Here is a 19,452-nt window from a genome sequence, read left to right on the forward strand (position 1 = left end):
TGTCTGACAATGCGACCACGGTGGCTTACATCAGTCGCCAGGGGGGGAACCAAGAGTCAGCCAATAGCACTGGAAGCTCGCCATCTAATCGACTGGGCGGAACGGCACTTGACCAGCATAGCAGCGTCCCACATCAACCGGAGTCGACAATGTTCACATGGATTTTCTCAGTCTGCATCGGCTCGACCGTTACAACAAGCGTTGCTTTCCTGGTGGGATCCCAAGTCGGAGAATTTCCAATTCCCTCTGCTGCTCACCGATCACGCCAGGTCCAGTCTTGGGTGGTAGCTTTGCCTACACAACTTATCTTGACGGGTGGATCTGGAGGTCTCGAACTGAATAGTGGTGACCACGGATGCCAGTCTCTCTCTCCGGCTGGGGAGCTGTTTGCCAGTATTTTTCAGTACAGGGCAGCTGGTCCTGGAGGAGTCTGGATGGTCGATCAAAGCACCTGGAGACCAGAGCGGTTTTGCTTGGCCTTGCAAACACTTTCCTCCCTCAATTACGCCATAGGCGGTTCGAGTTCTCTCAGACAGTGGCGACAACGGTGGCCTACATCAACCGTCAAGGAGGCAACCAGAAGCCAGGCCGTTTGGGCAGAACAAAATCTTGCGATGCTAGTGACATCGCCGGAAAGGACAACATACAAGCAGACTTTCTAAGTCGGAGGCGCATAGGTCCCCGGAGAGTGGGAACTCTTGGACTGATCAATGGATCTATTTCTCGCAGGTGGGGGACTCCCCACCTGGTCTTGATGGCAATGCGGGATAATGCCAAGGGCTCCTCACTTCAGTCGCAGAAAGGATCACGGCACAGAGGGGGTAGATGCGCTTGTTTTGCTTCCCTGGCCCACATCTGTTCTCCTGTACGTATTCCCTCCTTGGCCGTCTGGTGGGCAAGGGTGCTTCACAGGATAGAGGATCCACCCAGGGAGTGTAATAGTGGCTTCTGAGTGGCCCTGATGCCCATGGTTTGCGGATCTAATCAATCTGGCCGTGGACAGTCCTCTAAGGCTCGGGCATCTTCCTCCTCATCTTCTTCGTCAAGGTCCTATATTTTTCGACCAGGCAGATCGCTTTTGTCTGGCATCCTGGCTTTTGAAAGGAGGAGATTGAGGAAGAAGGGGTACTCTGAGGAGGTTGATCACTACTCTGTTACAAGCCAGAAAAAGTCTACCTCTTTTTCATATATTAGAGTGTGGTGAGTTTTTGAGACGTGGTGTCGTAAGCGACAGATTGCTTCCAGACAGACGCTTCGATTGCTCAGATGTTAGCTTTTTGCAAACTAGATTAGCCCAAGGGCTTATCATTTAACTCCCTCCGGGTGCAGGTAGGCACTCTGGTTGGTAGTTCGGTGGCGTCCAACAAGATCCAGATGTGCGTTTCTCCTCAGGGGAGTAGAGGCATTTAGAGCCCCCTGTCCATCCAGTATGTCCTTCATGGAATCTTAATTTGGTACTTCTCGCGTATTGTATGATCCGCTGTTTGAGCCCATTAAAACGACGTTGAAGGATCTCACGCTGAAACGGTCTTTTTGGGTGGCTATATGCTCAGCTCGTAGAGTGTATGAGTTACAGGCTCTCTTGTAGGGAACCTTTTTGAGGATGTCTGAGTCGGGGGTTTCTCTTTGAACTGTTCCGTCTTTTTTGCCGAAGGTGGTCATGTCTCCTCCCGGCTTTTCCTAATTTATCAAATGAGGTTCCGCAAGCGCGAGAGCTTTGTCAGCTTAGATGTGGCGACGTTCTTTGTTACGCTACTTGACTTCAACAAATTCTTCAGTCTCTGATCATTTGTTTGTCCTTTGGGAGCGGTCCCAGGAGAGGTCACAGAGTTTCTAATATGACGATTGGCTCGCTGATGTGAGAGAAGGTGCAGATTTCGTCTGCGTACATTTTGTAAAGGGATGACCTTGTCCTGAGGGCCTGAAGCCCATTCTGTTCGCGTCTCAAGCAGCTTCTTGGGCTGATGCCAGTTGGTATCGCCTCGAGATGATGCAGAGCTGCTTCTTGGAAGACGCTCCACACAATTGCTAAAGCCGCCACTAAACCCCCCCAGCTGTGGACTTCAGGCGCCTGGTGATTTTGACAGTGGCGTGCTGTGCGCGTTCCTTCGCGTTTCCTCGTTTAGAGAAGCTTTGGTACATCCCATGGTCGGACTGATCCGGGTACGTACAGAGAAAATAAAACTGGTTCTTACCTGATAATTTTCATTCCTGTAGTACCATGGATCACCCAGATGCCCACGCCAAAAATTAGGAGTGGGTAGCAGGGGAGATCTATAAAGTCCTGTGCGCCCATATTCAGTTTCTGTTATTGCAGCATACTAAGAAAGTTACATGTTATTATGCGTTTGTTCTTACAGTTCTGTTCTTGCTTGAGTCATTGCTAGTCCTATTCTGCTTTGATACTCTGTATACTGAAGGAGATGCAGGAGGCACACCAGGTTAAGTGAGAGTGCCTTTCAGTTTTTTCTCTGTCTCCACCTGCTGGAAGGGAGGCATAACCCATGGTCTGGACTGATCAATGGTACTACAGGAACGAAAACTATCAGGTAAGAACCAATTTTCTTTTTTAACCTAAATTTAAGTGTGGAAGCCCTAGACAATTTTCATAGGGGCAGAATTAGGTACCTGACTTCCAAGTTAGGCACCTAACCTTTAAAAATTGATTCCTTAGTAGTTGAAGGGTTTTTAAAATGTTAATCGAAGTATAAGGGTTTTCAAATAGTGTCTTCCAAGTAAACCTGAGCTGGGATCCTGTAATCAAATTAATTTGGTGCTCTTGAGCAGCAAAGTCCTGATTTGTTTTATTATATGCTATCTGAGGGTAAGATAAGCTGCTGAAAGCAGAGCAGAGAAATTTCACAGCAATATAATTTAGATTAGTAATTTTTGTGACTTTATATTCCAAGAAATGATCTTCATTATTCTTCTTACCTGCAGGTGTCCTTGTATGCCAGTAGATAACCTAATGAAAGGTTTGCATAAATATTAAGGATCAGGTTTACACTTTCAGGGGAAAATACAACATATAGAAGTGTAAAAATTGCAAGTCATTTGCTTTCACAATATTGAAATAAACAGATCTTATATCCAAGAAATAATTTCTTGAACTTCAGCCAGAGCAAAGCATTTTATAAAAAATGTGTGAATGCAAAAACTTGTGCAAAAGCACAAGGGGATAGAAAACAAACGTATTACTTTTCTGTCGATAAGCAGAGCTGAATTAACCATGACGTGGGTGTCATCATCCAACACACTGAATAGACTCGTCTCTTCTAGCTAGTAGTTTTTAGCTCTATTCAGCAGGTGCAGGAATTTCCACGTTTCCTTGTGAGCCTCCTCAGACTTTATTTGAGCACAGCACAGACATGAACTATCTCTCTCTGTACTTGTCTTCAGTTTGCTTCATTTTTTCTGTACACTTTTACTGTTCTCTCTTCAAAGTTGCCTTGCTACCTCAGCAGCACTCCCAACAGCACTTTTCAGTGCTACTCAAAAAAAAAAAAAAAAAAAGTTAAAAGTACTTGCTGGCTCAAGATGTCTGGCAAAAAGAAGGCCACAGTAAGTAGATTTAAGAACTGTATTTGTGGCCAGGTAATGTCTATTACAGAAGGACAAACACTGTGCTACCATTGTCTAGGATCAGACCGTGGCCAGGCCAGCTGCTGTAGTTGCAGATTAACATCCCTGCATACTTAACATGCCAGAGCTCATAAAATGAAGGAATTGCATAAGTCTTAGAGGTTGCAGTCTGTCCTCTCCTTCAGTGCAGGCATAGTCGGCCTGCACCAGGAAGAGTTGAGCAGGAGCTCCTCAAAAAATCCACCTTCAGCAAGGTAGGCCAAAACCTCAAAGATGAGTAGTTTAGATCATCCTGCATTGAAAAAAAAAAAAAAAGCATCAGACCATGGAGCTGCCAAGCAGCTAGCATTAGAAGAATCATCGGGCCTGCTCATCATCCACTTCCGACGCATAGAGCGCTAATGCATGATGCATTGCACAGTCAAGATATAGTGCATCAGTGCACTTGAAGCATGGTAAGTCGGTGCTGGTCAAAGCATACAATTCTGATATCATTAAACATCTGGCACCATCAAAGCATAATACAGGGCCATCAAAGCTTAAAGCCTTATCACAGTTGATATGAGTCAACAGTGGCACGTGATAACCTTGAGCCCTGGACCATGGAATCCTCCCATATCGATCTCATCATATCAAAATACCATACAGCTTTATGCAGGGCGTCCAAGATCAGGAGCAAAAGGATACATAACACCTCTAACCCTTTCCAATCACCAGAGTCATTACACCAACAAGATTGTTAGCAGAAGGCTTATGTTAGAGATGTCAGATCCCATATGTTCTCTGGCACATCTTCTAACAGGCCTCCAATTCAAATCTTAAAGAGCCCAGAAGGAGGATAAGAGCCTATTCTAGACTCAAAAGGTGTTCTTCCAACCACTCTGTCAGAGGACTTGACCAAATAAGGAAGCTGATGAAAAATTTCTTTACCTCTTTGGCTAAAGAGAAAAGTTGCTTTCTGTTCTCCCACAAGGAGTCCCAGTATCCACAATTTGGGTGAATACCCCATCAGAACTCCTGCTAGGAGGTGGTTTTTCATCTCACTCCCTTTCAGCATAGTCCAGCCATTCAGAGAATATTCGCCATGACTGTTCCCCTCAGAGGTGACAGACACCCCCCAAATCACTATCTTCATCGTTGGGGTCCTGGATTAGTGTTCCCACATTCTTAATTTCAGAAGAGGGATCAATGGGAGTTCCCTGTGACCTGCTACCAGAGCCTCAAGAGCATTTCTGTCCTCTGAAAGACCTTTCATACTCAAAATGTTTGGATAAATTGGGAAAAGTGCTTGGAATAAATGTGTGCAAACGATAAAGATCCTCGTACAGAGGTCTTTGGACTCTTTCAAATTTTGGATAGTAGAGACCTGCAGCTATCCCGTTTAAAGTATCCTACACAGCTACAAATGAGAATGTGGAAAAAACCATCTCCTGTGCCCCAAAGACAAGAAAGTTGGCCCTTAAATATAGAGTGCAGAAATCCCTGGCTTTGAATTAGTCCAATTACTTCATCAATCCATTGTCATTAAATCCGCCTTGAAAAGATAAAAAAGAACAAGAATTTATTTCAATACACTACCAGGAAAGGATCCCATATTGCTTGACAATTTTGGGAGGAAAGTTTTTCAGAGCTCTATGCTCAGTGCACAGATTTCTTGTCACCAGTTTCTCCATGGTGCAATACTTGCACCACTGTATACAAAAACTGAAACGTTCCTTCAACCTAGTAAAAAATGAAAATTATCCACAGTCATTTCTAGATGCTGAAGAGTGCATGTGCCAGCATCTTTGATCAATCTATGAATCATCTGATACTATATTATGAACCTCAACAGTTTCTATTGCTGCATGGTGCATGGCATGGTTGAGGACCAGTAGCCTAAACAATGTTCATGACAAATTGGTGGATGTTCCTTGTCTGGGGAACACCTTTTTGGAGAAAAGCTTGGAGATACAGTCACACAAATAAGAGAAAGATGTAGCAGTCCAATCTTTCTCAGCAGGACTTGAACAACAATTTTCGAGGCACTCCTTCTACAGTTTTAAGAGGCTGTACTTCCAGAGATGCCCTTTTTGGCTATTTGAAAGATACCTGCTCCCGTGTTTTCCCACTCAACTTCTGGCTCATACTCTACAGTATCAGCACCTTCAATCTAAAGCAACGCAACAAGTCCAGCCCAGGCCTGGACCGAGTTTTTGATCACATCACATTTCTATCAATTGCCCTCTCTAGTCAAGGGGAGAATCCAGACCTTTTTGGAGGAGTGGCCCAAGATAACAAAAGACTGAGTTTTCCATCCCCACAAGTGGTCTCTGCAACAATCAACAGCTGACAGACTATTTAGCTTATGAGGGTTTTCCAGCAATCAACCTATTCACGTCAGAGCAGAACAGAAACTGGAGAAATTTTGTTCCATTCTACCTAGCAAACTCAGGTCATCTCAGGCTGCATTCCTGCTCATCTAGAATGCAGATCTCATGTATGTTTTTCCATCATTTCCACTAATAGCCAGAACCTTGCAAAAAGTACTAAATGGTTTGAGCTTGACTGATCCTCATAGCTCCAGCATGTCCCAGACAGATTTGGTATGCAAATCTCCTTCATAATTCCAACAGACCTCTGATTCATCTTGGAACAGACCCAACTTTGACTCAAGAAGAAGGAAATCTAGTCCATCCAAACCTCCCATCCCTCAGCCTGGCTTAGATGTTGAATGCTTGGTAATTGCAGATCTCTCTCTGCCCAGAGAGATTGAGGATATAATAGTGCCTGCCAGGAAGTCAACTATCAGAGTCTTTTTTTTTTTTTTAAATAAAGGAAAAGGTTCTCCATATGGTGTCAGCATAACACCTTGGACCCATTCCTATGTGACCCCAAACATTTACTAACCTACTGGTTCTCTTTCTTAATCAGAACTTGCTACAATAATACTAAGTCTCTCACCATAGCTGCTTACCATATTCAAACTGAAGGTAAGCCTTTATCAACTCATCTGCTGGTATCAAGATTTCTCACAGGACAAGCAGGATGGTTGTCCTCACACAATGGGTGACATCGAGGATGGAGCCCACCACGGAAAACTTCTGTCAAAGTTTAAACAGAACTTTGACTGGCCCCTACTGGGCATGCCCAGCAAGGCACTGACCCTGCAGCCAGCAGAGGTCCTCCCTTCAGTCTTCTTTTTTTCCGCGCAGCAGTTGCCACGCGGTGAAAGGAGCTCTCTAACCACGTTCCTGACAGGAATTTGGAAATTAATTTCCTAAGAAAATTTGCCCCTCAGGGGTCTCCCTTCGACAAATTTTTTAGTCATCTTACGGAACCCGGTAAGTTTTTTGCCTTCTTCCATCGACTGCCGTCGATTTTGGCCCTCGAGGCCTGTGGGCACTTACCGATCCCCAGCCTAAATTTTGGCTTCCAGCCATGGCAACGGGGTTCCGTCGTTGTCCGGATTGTACCCGGACTATGTCCATCACAGACCCCCACAGGGTTTGTTTAATGTGTTTGGGTAGTGGGCATGATGTCCTGACTTGCACCAAATGTGCCTTAATGACACCCAAGGGTCGCAAAGCCAGGATGGGAGAAGATGGGGCTCCTCTTCCATGCACCAACCCCAACGCCATCGATAGCAATCGACGTCATCGGAACCGGCACCGTCGAAGTTGTACCATCATCGTCAACCCTCCGGTGACCGTCCGCCATCGATCGCTTCTCGGCCGTCGACTCCCGTCCCTTCCCCGGATGGGCGAGGGGATCGGAAAGAAAAGCACCGCCATCGACGGCATAAGTCTCGGCCTGTCGAGGATCCACAGCCATCGACCTCTGCTCAAGCCGAGCCACCGACAAAGAAGCCGCGAACAGACCGGATGCCCTCCACGTCTCGTTCGCCGGCATCGAGGAAAACCCTCACCCTCTCGGGGTGTGGGGGCCGTGATCCCACCGGTTACGGTGGTCCCTCCGGCCCTGCCTCAGCCTCCCTCTCCCCGTCGAGCCGGGTATGGTTACCCCTGGTCTCCGGGCAGAACTGGACCGGCTGGTCCAGGAGGCCATCGAGAAAGCGATGAAGAAATTACAACCTCCATCGGCACCGTCTCCGGCACCGGTTCCAGTGCCGCCCCCCGGCACCGACACCGGCACCGGCTTCACCACCGAGGAGGGAACCGACCACCGAGCCGTTGATACAAGCGCTAGCACCGCTACGGAGCCGCATGGAGGCACTCGTGACGGCCCTTCCATCGGTGATTCCAGTGCCATCGACAACACCACCGTCTCCGACTGGTTTTCATCATCGGCAGGAGAAAAACACCGTTTCGAATTCCCCCTTCCGGGGTAGTTCCAATCGGTACCTTCTGGTATATCTCCACCGATTATCCTTCGGCTCCATCGATTCCGCGCCAGGCACCGATTCCATCGGCAGCAGCACCGAAGCCATCGATGCCATTTCTGGTTCCACCTACTGCCACCCGATTCCACCTCGGTTTCCATCGATGCCTTCAGAGCCTCAGCCAGGTCCATCAGGGCTACAAGCCACACATGATCCCTACGATACCTGGGTGATGATGATGATACCTCTTCTGACACAGATCTGCCTTCGCCACCATCTCCTACAGAGAGTAGAAAAAAGATCTCCTCCTGAGGATCTATCTTCATTAATTTTGTGAAAGAAATGTCAGAAGTTGTACCTTTTCAACTACAAATCTGAAGCTGATGATAGACACCAGATGATGGAACTACTTCAATTTCTGGATGCTCCAAAAATCATCGCTTCCATCCCTATACACCAGGTGTTTTTGGATCTGCTCAAGAAAAACTGGGAATCTCCTTCATCGGTGTCACCAGTTAACAAGAAAGCTGACTCCACATACCTTGTCCAGTCAGCACCAGGTTTCCAAAAACCTCAACTGGATCATCGCTCTGTTGTGGTTGAGTCCGCGCAGAAGAAGGCCAAGCGTCTTAAGCCGCACTCTTCTACCCCCACCTACCAGGGACAACAAGTTCCTGGATAGTGTAGGACGGAAAGTGTATCATGGAGCTACGTTGATTTCACGCATAGCTTCATATCAACTTTACATGACTCAATACAACAGAGCCATCTTTAAGCAGATGCAAGACTATGCTGACACGTTGCTGGACCAATACCAACCACAGCTTCAAGCCCTTCTTCACAAGGGATTTGAGGCAGGGAAGCACGAGATTAGGACTGCCTATGACATATTCGATGCTTCCACGAAGGTTTCAGCCACAGCCATCTCAGCCAGACGTTGGGCTTGGTTAAAGTCATCCAACCTTCGCCCAGAAGTCCAAGATCGTCTTGCTGATTTGCCCTGCTTAGGCGACAATTTGTTTGGAGAGCAAATTCAACAGATTGTGGCGGAGTAAAAAGACCACCATGAGACGTTGAAATAACTCTCATCTGTCCCACCTGAGGTGACCTCCAAGCAACCGCAAAAGAAGGACTCTAAGAAGTCATTCTTTCGACCACGTCGCTACTACCCTCCGTCAACTAGGGCTCGTCCTGCACGGTCCTCTAACAGGCGTCAGCCGAGAAAGCAAAGACCTACTGTAGCCCCACCTCCTGGGCCTACGGCGGGCCTTTGACTTCCCTGTATTGAGCACATGCCATCTCCCTCTTCCACACATCCCTGTGGGGGGTCGACTGTTCCACTTCTTACAACACCGTTGGAAACAGATCACCTCAGATCAGTGGGTGCTAGCAATTATCGCACAGGGTTACCACCTCAACTTCATAACACTTCCGCCAGACTCCCCGCCCCTTCAGGCATGGAGTCTAACCAGCCTTTTCACTCAATTACATCAAGAAGTATCCCTTCTTCTACAATCAAATGCTATAGAACCCGTCCCTCCTTGTCAACAAGGGAAAGGATTCTATTCCAGATACTTCCTAATACCAAAGAAATCAGGGGGGCTACGTCCAATTCTGGACCTTCGGGCCCTCAACAAGTATCTGCAAAAAGAAAAGTTCAAGATGGTAACCCTGGGCGCCTTGCTCCCTCTGTTGCAAAAGGGGGATTGGCTGTGCTCTCTCGACCTCAAGGACGCTTATACCCACATTGCGATCACACAATCCCATCGCAAATATCTGCGGTTTCTTGTAGGCCACGACCATTATCAATACCGTGTCCTACCTTTCGGTCTGGCTTCTGCCCCACGAGTCTTTACCAAATGTCTCGTAGTGGTAGCAGCATTCCTAAGGAAGGAAGGTGTCCACGTCTACCCCTACCTGGACGATTGGCTAATCAGGGCCTCCTCCCAACATATAGCTCAATCCTCCCTAAAATTGACAATTCAAACACTCCTTTCCTTAGGGTTTCTTGTCAATTACGAGAAATCTTGCTTAGTCCCGTCTCAAACCTTATCCTTCATTGGAGCAGACTTGGACACCTTGCAGGCAAAGGCTTACCTTCCTCTTCAGAGGGTCCACACCCTAATATCCCTGGCTCGCCAGCTCCAGTCTCAAAACACTGCCACGGCTCGCCAGTTCCTCATTCTCCTAGGACACATGGCATCCTCGGTTCAAGTCACTCCCATGACCCGACTAGCCATGAGAGTAACACAATGGACTCTACGACACCAATGGATTCAAGCTTTTCAGCCTCTGTCCTCCATAGTCACAGTCACACAGGCCCTGCGCCTATCCTTAACCTGGTGGACAACTCAGGTCAACCTCCTTCAGGGCTTACCTTTTCTTCCACCGGATCCACAAGTAATCCTAACCACCGACGCTTCTCACATCGGTTGGGGAGCCCATGTGGACGAATTACAAACCCAAGGGTTATGGTCCAAAGAGGAGGCCGAACACCAGATAAATTTCCTGGAACTTCGCACAATCCGCTATGCACTCCGAACTTTCAAAGATCATCTATTCCATCAGATAATCTTAATCCAGACGGACAACCAAGTGGCCATGTGGTACATAAACAAGCAGGGAGGCACAGGCTCCTTCCTTCTGTGTCAGGAAGCTGCGCAGATCTGGGCGGAAGCCCTCTCCCACTCTATGTACCTCAGGGCCACTTACCTGCCGGGAGTAGACAATGTATTGGCAGACCAGCTGAGCCGTGTCTTCAAGCCACACGAGTGGTCACTCGATCCTCTGGTAGTGACCTCTCTGTTTCACAAGTGGGGTTTTCCCCGCATAGACCTCTTTGCGTCCCCTCAGAACCACAAAGTGGACGATTACTGCTCTCTCATTCGGAGCCAACACTTTCAGCCGAGAGATGCCTTCTCCCTCAAGTGGACGACAGGTCTGCTTTATGCATTCCCTCCACTTCCTCTTCTGTCAAGGACTCTCGTGAAGCTACGCCAGGACGGAGGAACCATGATCCTGATAGCACCCCACTGGCCACACCAAGTGTGGTTTCCCATACTCCAGGATCTCTCCATCCGCAGGCACATCCCTCTGGGAACGGATCCACATCTGCTCACTCAAAACGACGGATGCCTCCTCCATCCCAACCTCCAAGCCTTGTCCCTGACGGCATGGATGTTGAAAGGTTAGTCCTTCAGCCTTTTAACCTTTCGGATTCGGTTTCTCGTGTCCTGATAGCTTCACGAAAGCCCTCTACCAGAAGATCCTATTCATATAAATGGAAAAGGTACACATCATGGTGCACTTCTCAGTCCCTTGATCCCCTTTCCTGTCCAATCTCTAAGTTCTTGGACTATTTATGGCACCTATCAGAATCCGGTCTAAAGACCTCTTCCATTAGGATGCATGTCAGTGCGGTAGCCGCCTTCCATAAAGGTGTACAGGGTGTCCCTATTTCAGTACAACCCCTGGTAACACGTTTTCTTAAAGGCTTGCTCCATCTGAAGCCACCCTTACGTCCTCCGGCCCCATCTTGGGACCTTAACCTGGTTCTTGGTCGTCTAATGAAACCTCCTTTCGAACCTCTGCACTCCTGTGAATTAAAGTATCTCACATGGAAAGTGTTATTCCTTTTGGCTATCACTTCAGCTCGCAGGGTTAGTGAATTGCAGGCCCTAGTTACCTATCCGCCTTACACTAAGCTCCTGCAGGACCGGGCGGTACTCCGCACTCACCCTAAATTTTTACCTAAGGTAATTTCTGAGTTTCATATTAATCAATCCATCATACTACCTATCTTTTTTCCCAGGCCCCACTCCAACTCCGGGGAACAGACTCTGCATACCCTAGACTGCAAACGAGCTCTAGCTTTTTATCTAGACCGTACAGTTGCTCACAGGAAGAGCACTCAATTATTTGTCTCTTTCCATCCTAACAAGTTAGGACATCCTGTGGGTAAGCAGGCTCTTTCCTCCTGGTTGGCGGACTGCATTTCTTTTTGCTATCAGCAAGCTGGCATTCCCTTTCAAGACCGTGTGAAAGCACACTCTGTGAGGGCCATGGCGACGTCAGTGGCACACCTTCGATCGGTGCCGCTTCCTGACATCTGCAAAGCTGCAACCTGGAGTTCTCTCCATACCTTTGCAGCCCACTATTGTTTGGACAAAGCTGGAAGACAGGACTCCATCTTCGGCCAATCTGTCTTGCGTAACCTTTTTCCAACGTGATGTACCAACACCCTTCCACCTTCCCGGTAGGGTGCGGATGCCCTTTACCAAATACCACCCCAGTTGTTGTGCCTGTTGCACGTCATTGGGTGCATTTGGTGCAAGTCAGGACATCCTCAGCTCGGTACTCACCCATTTGTGAGGACAACCATCCTGCTTGTCCTGTGAGAAAGCAAATGTTGCTTACCTGATGTAACAGGTGTTCTCACAGGACAGCAGGATGTTAGTCCTCACGAAACCCGCCCGCCACCCCGCGGTGTTGGGTTTGTTTTGTTTTTACTTTTTAGGCACTGCCTGTAGCTTTGAAAATCAGACTGAAGGGAGACCCCTGCTGGCTGCAGGGTCAGTGCCTTGCTGGGCATGCCCAGTAGGGGCCAGTCAAAGTTCTGTTTAAACTTTGACAGAAGTTTTCCGTGGTGGGCTCCATCCTCGATGTCACCCATTTGTGAGGACTAACATCCTGCTGTCCTGTGAGAACACCTGTTACATCAGGTAAGCAACATTTGCTTTATGAAAGGCTTATGGCAATTAAACCTCCGGTATAAAAACTACCTGTGCCATGGGATCTTAGTGGTGTTCTATCTAAATTGACACTGCCCTTTGAACCATTAGTTTGTTTCTCTTAAGTTTTTAACATGGAAAGTACTATTTCTGGTAGCAGTGACATCAACCAGCAGAGTCAGCAGACTTCAGGCATTAGTTCATTATCCACTGTATATACAATTTTTCTACAATGTGTTCGTGCTCCGCACCCACCCAAAGTTTCTGCTGGAAGTTGCATTAGCTTTCCATATTATCAAGCCATTGTATTATCTTCATACCAAGACCATATGCGCATAAAGATGAGTCCGTCATACCCTAGGCTGCAAAAGAGCCTTAGCCTATTAAAAGAGAAGAATTTAGCTGCATCATCAGGCTTTGCAACTTTTCCTATCTTCGTTCCTAAGAGATGTTCCTAAGAGATGTTCAATATTATGTTTATTGTTTAATGTAACGCCCCCCGGCGATAGTTGTGTTATTTGGAAACCGACTTGATTTGATATATATATATCAAGAAAGTCGGTATATAAAAACCCTAAATAAATAAATAAATGGAGTATAGCAGTCACCAGACATACATTGTCTCACTGGATAGCAGATTACATTCAAAACTGCTATACATCAGCAGGCCAACAAATTAGCCGCCATCATCAAATTAGAGAGATGGCCTCATCCATTGCTCATCTGTGAATAGTACCTCTAAAATATCTGCAAAGTTGCAACTTGGTTGTCAGTACATACGTTTTTGTCCCATTACTGTCTGGACAACCTCTTAAGGAGTGTCAGTAAATTTGAACAAGCAGTTGTATGTAGCATGTTCACCCAGTAGTCTATCTCCACGATGGGGTCCAGGTTGCTTATTCAGTAAATGCTCCGCTGCAACCCTCAGCTTGGAACTCCCCACTTATCATGACTAATTCAGCCTTGCCTATCAACAGAAAAAAGCAAGTTTGCTTACCGTAAATGGTGTTTTCTATAGATAGGTATTTAGCATGGCTAATTCATCTTGCTATCTGCCTTTCCGGTGTCTACCTCCTAACTAGATTTAGCTTTAAAATTTGACTGAGAAGGCATGTGAGCAATGCCTGCACATGAATTCCAGCACCTGCTCAGTAGAGCTAAAATCTCTACTAGCTAGGAGAGATGAGTCTATTCAGTGCTGTCGAATGACTTTACCACGTCATGGCTAATTCATCCTGCTATCTACAGAAAACATTGTTTCCAGTAAGCAAACTTGATTTCTATTGTGATACCTAGCAACAAATTTTTTTAAAATGCTACTATGGAAGTACCGTATTTTTTGTTCCATAAGACGAACTTTTTCACCCACAAAAGTGTGTGGGTGGTGGGGGGGGGGGGGGGGGGTGTCTGTGCGTCTTATGGAGCGAATATAAAAATTTTTTTTACTACTACCCTCCACCCTCCTGATCCCCTCCCAAGACTTGCCAAAAGTCCCTGGTGGTCCAGCGGGGGTCCTGAGAGCAATCTCCCCCTCCCAGGCATTCGGCTGCCAGTAATCAAAATGGTGCCAGTGGCCCTTTGCCCTTACTATGTGACAGGGGCTACCAGTGCCATTGGTCGGCCCCTTTCACATGGTAGGCGCAATGGATGGCCCATGCTATTTTTTCAGATGGTGCCGGCCATCCATTGTTCCTACCATGTGACAGGGGCCGACCAATGGCACTGGTGTAGCCCCTGTCACATAGTAAGGGCAAAGGGCCACCGGCACCATTTTGATTACTGGCAGCCGAATGCCCGAGAGGGGGAGATCGCTCACAGGACCTCTGCTGGACCACCAGGAACTTTTGGTAAGTCTTGGGGGGGGCGGTCAGGAGGGTGTGGGGTTGTAGTTAATTAAATTTGAAGGGTTGGGGTGGGATTTGGGTTTTGTTTTTTTTTTTTTCCCCCCCACAAAATAGCATGATAAAAGTTTTCCAATCTGGGGAGTGGACCGAAATGGCCCTCCCTAGACCTGAAAACGAAATGGGGCCGAAAAAAAATTGTATGCACACCCATCGCTCCATAAGACACACAGATGCCCGGGAAGGGAGCTGGTTTAGCATACCTTTTTTTTTTTTTTTACCCCTCTGAACCCTAGGTGCATCTTATGGTCAGGTGCGTCTTATGGAGCGAAAAATACGTTATTTCTAGGAGAAGTCTCCTCCAGTACTTTTAGCCATGGAAAACTGTACGGTACTTTGCAAAGGCTGTGGGAGAAAGCAAGGAAAGTGCTAGAGGCTGTTTTATAGATTTCCAGTGATAGCCTAGCAAGTAGGGTTAACAAGAAGTCTTGCAGTAGCAGGGAGTAAATATAAAAATGTTTGTTACAGAACTCTATCCTCAGAAACCATAGCTTTTTAGCTTTCTTTTTCTCCTTTTTCCTGTATGTTCAGATGACTTTCTAGTGCTCCATCTCTCTGATCTGATCCGCATGGCATTCATGGCTGCAACCGATCACAGCAACCAGCTGCGTATGGCAGGTCTCCAAGCACTTGAAGACATCATCAAGAAATTTGCATTGGTTGCTGAGCCAGAATTTCCAGGTCATGTGATACTGGAGCAGTATCAGGCGAATGTAAGACCCGCCTTATGTTTTATGGAAATGATTTTTCTCTGTAGACCAGCAGGATAAATCAGCCATAACGAGTGAGTGAGGTCATCCAACAGCTCTTGGAGCTCAATCTTTCTGAGCATTTGCAGAAGTTTCTGCACGTGGTCGCTGCCTTTTTTTAACCTTTCAGTCTTTCTTCCTTTGAGCTGCTACATGGTCGGATTCCCAGTCGTTCTCAAAATTTTTCTTTTTTCATTTTTCATTGGAATTTGTTAGTTTGCAAATTTTTTTTTCACTGCTGCCTCAACAGCTCCTCAAGAGAACTTGGATTAACTAATTTCAGGAAAAAGCTTTCCTATCTGTTGAGAGGGCCAGGACTCTAATGGGCCCCACAAGGTACCTTCTGTAACAGAATTGTACATTTATTTATTTAACACTTTTCTATACCGACCTTCATGATTAAAAGACCATATCAGATCGGTGTACATCGAACTGGGGGACTGAACCAAAGACAATAGTATAAAACAGGAAAAAACAAAGTTACATTCAACAAGGAAAATAAAACTTGGATGCATAGACTGCTGGAAGAGAAAAGGCCTAGGAACGCAGAAAACAAGTATAAACGATTGGTGAGTCAGGGGAGGATCTTATTGGAAACTTCAAGGAGGTACGGAGATCCATAAAAACCTCGGCTAATGTGTATCAGGGGGATCTGAGAAGGCATGGCGGAAGAGCCAAGTCTTAAGTTTTTTTTTGAATGTTGAGAGGCAGGGTTCCATTCTGAGGTCGGAAGGGATATTGATCCAGATGGCTGGGCCTGCTGTCGAAAATGAACGATCTTTGGTCGAGGTGAAGCGAGTTGCTTTTGTGGGAGGGGCCTGTAGAGTTCCTTTATATGCTTCTCTAGTCGGCCTGTTGGAGATATGAAGATTGAGAGGGAATACCAGGTCCAGATATAGGTGATTGTAGATGGATTTGTGAATTAGAGTGAGTGATTTGTGAAGGATACGATAGTACACTGGGAGCCAGTGTAAGTTACGGAGGATAGGTGATATGTGTTCTCCACGGTTGGTGTTGGTCAGGAGTCTTGCCGCAGCGTTCTGTATCATCTGTAGGGGTTTGGTGGTAGAGCCGGGGAGACCCAAGAGGAGAGCGCTGCAGTAGTCTATTTTGGCGAATAGCAAGGCTTGCAGAACTGTCCTGAAGTCATGGAAGAAAAGAAGAGGTTTGAGTCTTTTTAGAACCTGGAGTCTATAGAAACAATCTTTGGTTGTGGTGTTGATCATTTTCTTTAAGTTAAGGCGATTGTCGAGAAGAAACCCAAGATCTCTAACATGGGTATGTGTGAGCTGGCTGTTGTGGTTGGTCTGTGGCAGTGGGTTGTCTTGGTTAGTGGAAATGAGGAGGAGTTCTGTCTTCGATGCATTAAGAACCAGGTTAATACTGTTGAGGAGGTTGGTAATCGATTTTAGGCAGTTGTCCCAGTGCTTGAGTGATTTAGTGATGGATTCAGTTATCGGAATCAGAATATGCACATCATCTGCATATAGGTAATGTGTTAGGTTAAGGTCTGTTAGAAGCTGGCAGAGGGGGAGGAGGTAAATGTTGAAGAGGGTGGGTGATAAAGAGGATCCTTGAGGTACACCAAGTGAGGAAGAAGTCGAGGGTGATTCTTTGTTGTTAATTTTAACTTTGAAGCTTCTATTGCTGAGGAAAGACGTGAACCAGCTGAGGGCAGATCCGGAAATACCTATGTCTGCCAGTCTGTTCAGGAGGATGGAGTGGTTGACGGTATCGAATGCTGCTGAAATGTCTAGGAGTACTAGAAGGAAGGAATGGCCCTTGTCTAGTCCCATGATGATATGGTCTGTCAATGAGATGAGAAGCGTTTCTGTACTACGGGATTTCCGAAATCCGTATTGGGATGGATAAAGGATATTATGTTCTTCAAGATATTCAGATAACTGAGTATTAACTAATTTCTCAGTTAATTTGGCTAAGAAAGGGAGGTTCGAGATGGGGCGAAAGTTAGCCAACTCTTTAGGGTCTAAGTTGTGCTTCTTGAGGAGGGATTTGAGAGAAGCGGTTTTTAAACTGTCTGGGTACCTCCCTTGGGGTAACGAGCAGTTTATGATGTTAGCTAGATGTCCCGAGATCATGTTAGGGATCAGTAGTAGCAGTTTGGATGGAATGCTGTCAGCTGGATGGCTAGAAGGTTTCTGTCTCTTGAGTAGGGATTCGATCTCACCGGGGGAGGATAGCTCGAAGTTGTTGAGCTTGGATCCTGTGTGGGAGTGAGGGTTGGTGAATGTAGCGTAGGGAGTAGCATTGGTGGTAAGAAGAGCAAGAGTATTCGTAATCTTCTGCTGAAAGAATGATGCCAGTGCGTTGGCCTTAGATTGTGCCTGTTCGTCGGGAATCGTCAGTGGGGATGGCTTAGTGATTTGCGACACATATGAGAAAAGCGCTTTGGCGTCATATTGGTGATCATAGATTTTGTTGGCATAATATTCTTTTTTTGATTTTAGGATTGCTGTCCTGTAGTGATGTAAAGTTCCTTTGTATGTTGATAGCGTAGAAGAATTGGGAGCTTTGCGCCATCTGTTTTCGTTTTGACGAAGGATTTGTTTCATCCGTTTAAGTTCTGTGGAGAACCAGGTTTCCTTTTTTTCCTGGGTTTATTATTTTGGATACTGCGGGGCATAAATTGTTAGCGACTGCTTCAGTAATGTTATGCCATGAGAGGATGGCAGAATCAGGGTTGGATAGGTCTAGGTTTGCTTACCTATCCAAGGTTTGCTTACATCAACAAGATCAATCTTTGCCCTGCAAGGCCTTATGGTGGCAACAATCCATTTGGCCTCTCTAACTCGCCTTCACTTGTAGGCCCTTCAACATCAGTAGGGTCAATTATCTCATCTGATATTGGTGACTCACAAGATTTGAGCCTTTTGGCAGTGATGGAAAAATCCAGAGGTTCTGGCAATAGGGCTTCCATTGCATGTCCCAGCACATCGAGTGGTACCACCTACCAACACCTACACTGGGGTGGGGTGGGTGGGGGGGGGGGGAACTACACCACACCAGTCTTTTGTAGACCCAAGGGATGTAGTCCCAAGTGGAAAATTATCTATAGATCAACCTGCTAGAACTGCAAGCCATCCAATGTGTTTGAGCTTTCTTTCACCTGCTTTGACAGGAGAATCTTGATCCAGATGGGCAATCAGGTGGTCATGTTTTAAATAAACAAGTAAGGAAGCACGGGCTTATATGTCCTCTGCAAAAACACCTTATGGATTTGATAGTTGGCTTCTCGCACCTCATACCTCCGAGCAACTTACTTTTCAGACGTTCAGAATTCATTGGCAGAATGGTTCAGCAGTATCTTACAACCTTATGTCTGGTCCCTAGATCAAGAAGTTGCAGACAACTTGTTCCTCCATTGGGGAATCCCAGTGATTTGACTTGTTCGCATCTGAGGACAACTGGAAGGTAAGTCAGTGCTGTTCCATGAGACCAAGCAGTTGCAAATACCTCTTGAAGCTTTCACACTAAATGGGATTGTCCATCTGCTCTACAGATACCTTTCAATTCCAATCACCAGAATTGTCCTGAAGAGTTTTCAGAACAGAGCAAGGGTTATAATAACCCTAGCTTGGCCCCATGGTGTTGTATGCTTACCTTCTCCATCTGTCAATTCAGCCTCTGATCCAGTTCGCTTATCTCCAGTTCTCATCACCCAGGAGAATGGAAAACTCTGCCACCTGAATCTTCCATCCTTGACTTTCACAGAATGTATGTTGAGTGAACAGTAGTCTTCTTGCTTCTTCTCATGGTTGTAGAGGACATACTAATCTGTTGGTCTTCTACAAGAAGTCCTACAGTTTCAAGTGGAAGTAGTTCTCTGTGTGGTGTGAGACCAGTCATCTGGTCACCTTCTCTTGTGGTCCTAAGGACCTTCTTCAGTATCTCTTCTTTTTCTTGTCATCTGGTCTTGGCACTTCAGTCAAGGCGTATTTCACTGCCATTGCAGCATATCACCAGCAGGTGAAAGGAGCTTCTCTCTCTCCCGCACCCTTTAGTGTCAAAATTCATGAAGGGATTGTGACATTCTAAGCCTCCAATCAGACCATCAGTACTGAGGGACCTTAACATGGTCCTGGCTCAGCTTATGAAACCTCACTTTGAACTTCTCAAATCAGTGGACCTGAAGTTCCTTATCCAGAAGA

The 19,452-nt window shown here is 46.4% G+C and overlaps 1 protein-coding gene across 1 annotated transcript in view; it reads left to right on the forward strand.

The window, feature by feature from the left end:
* HEATR5B (HEAT repeat containing 5B) overlaps positions 1-19,452 on the forward strand; it is a 571,627-nt gene that overhangs the window by 368,151 nt on the left and 184,024 nt on the right. The window contains 1 exon segment of the mRNA XM_029594411.1: positions 15,066-15,247. Coding sequence (XP_029450271.1) covers positions 15,066-15,247 — 182 coding nt within the window.

Source organism: Rhinatrema bivittatum, chromosome 3 (assembly GCF_901001135.1).
Source record: "Rhinatrema bivittatum chromosome 3, aRhiBiv1.1, whole genome shotgun sequence".
Taxonomy (NCBI): Eukaryota; Metazoa; Chordata; class Amphibia; order Gymnophiona; family Rhinatrematidae; genus Rhinatrema; species Rhinatrema bivittatum.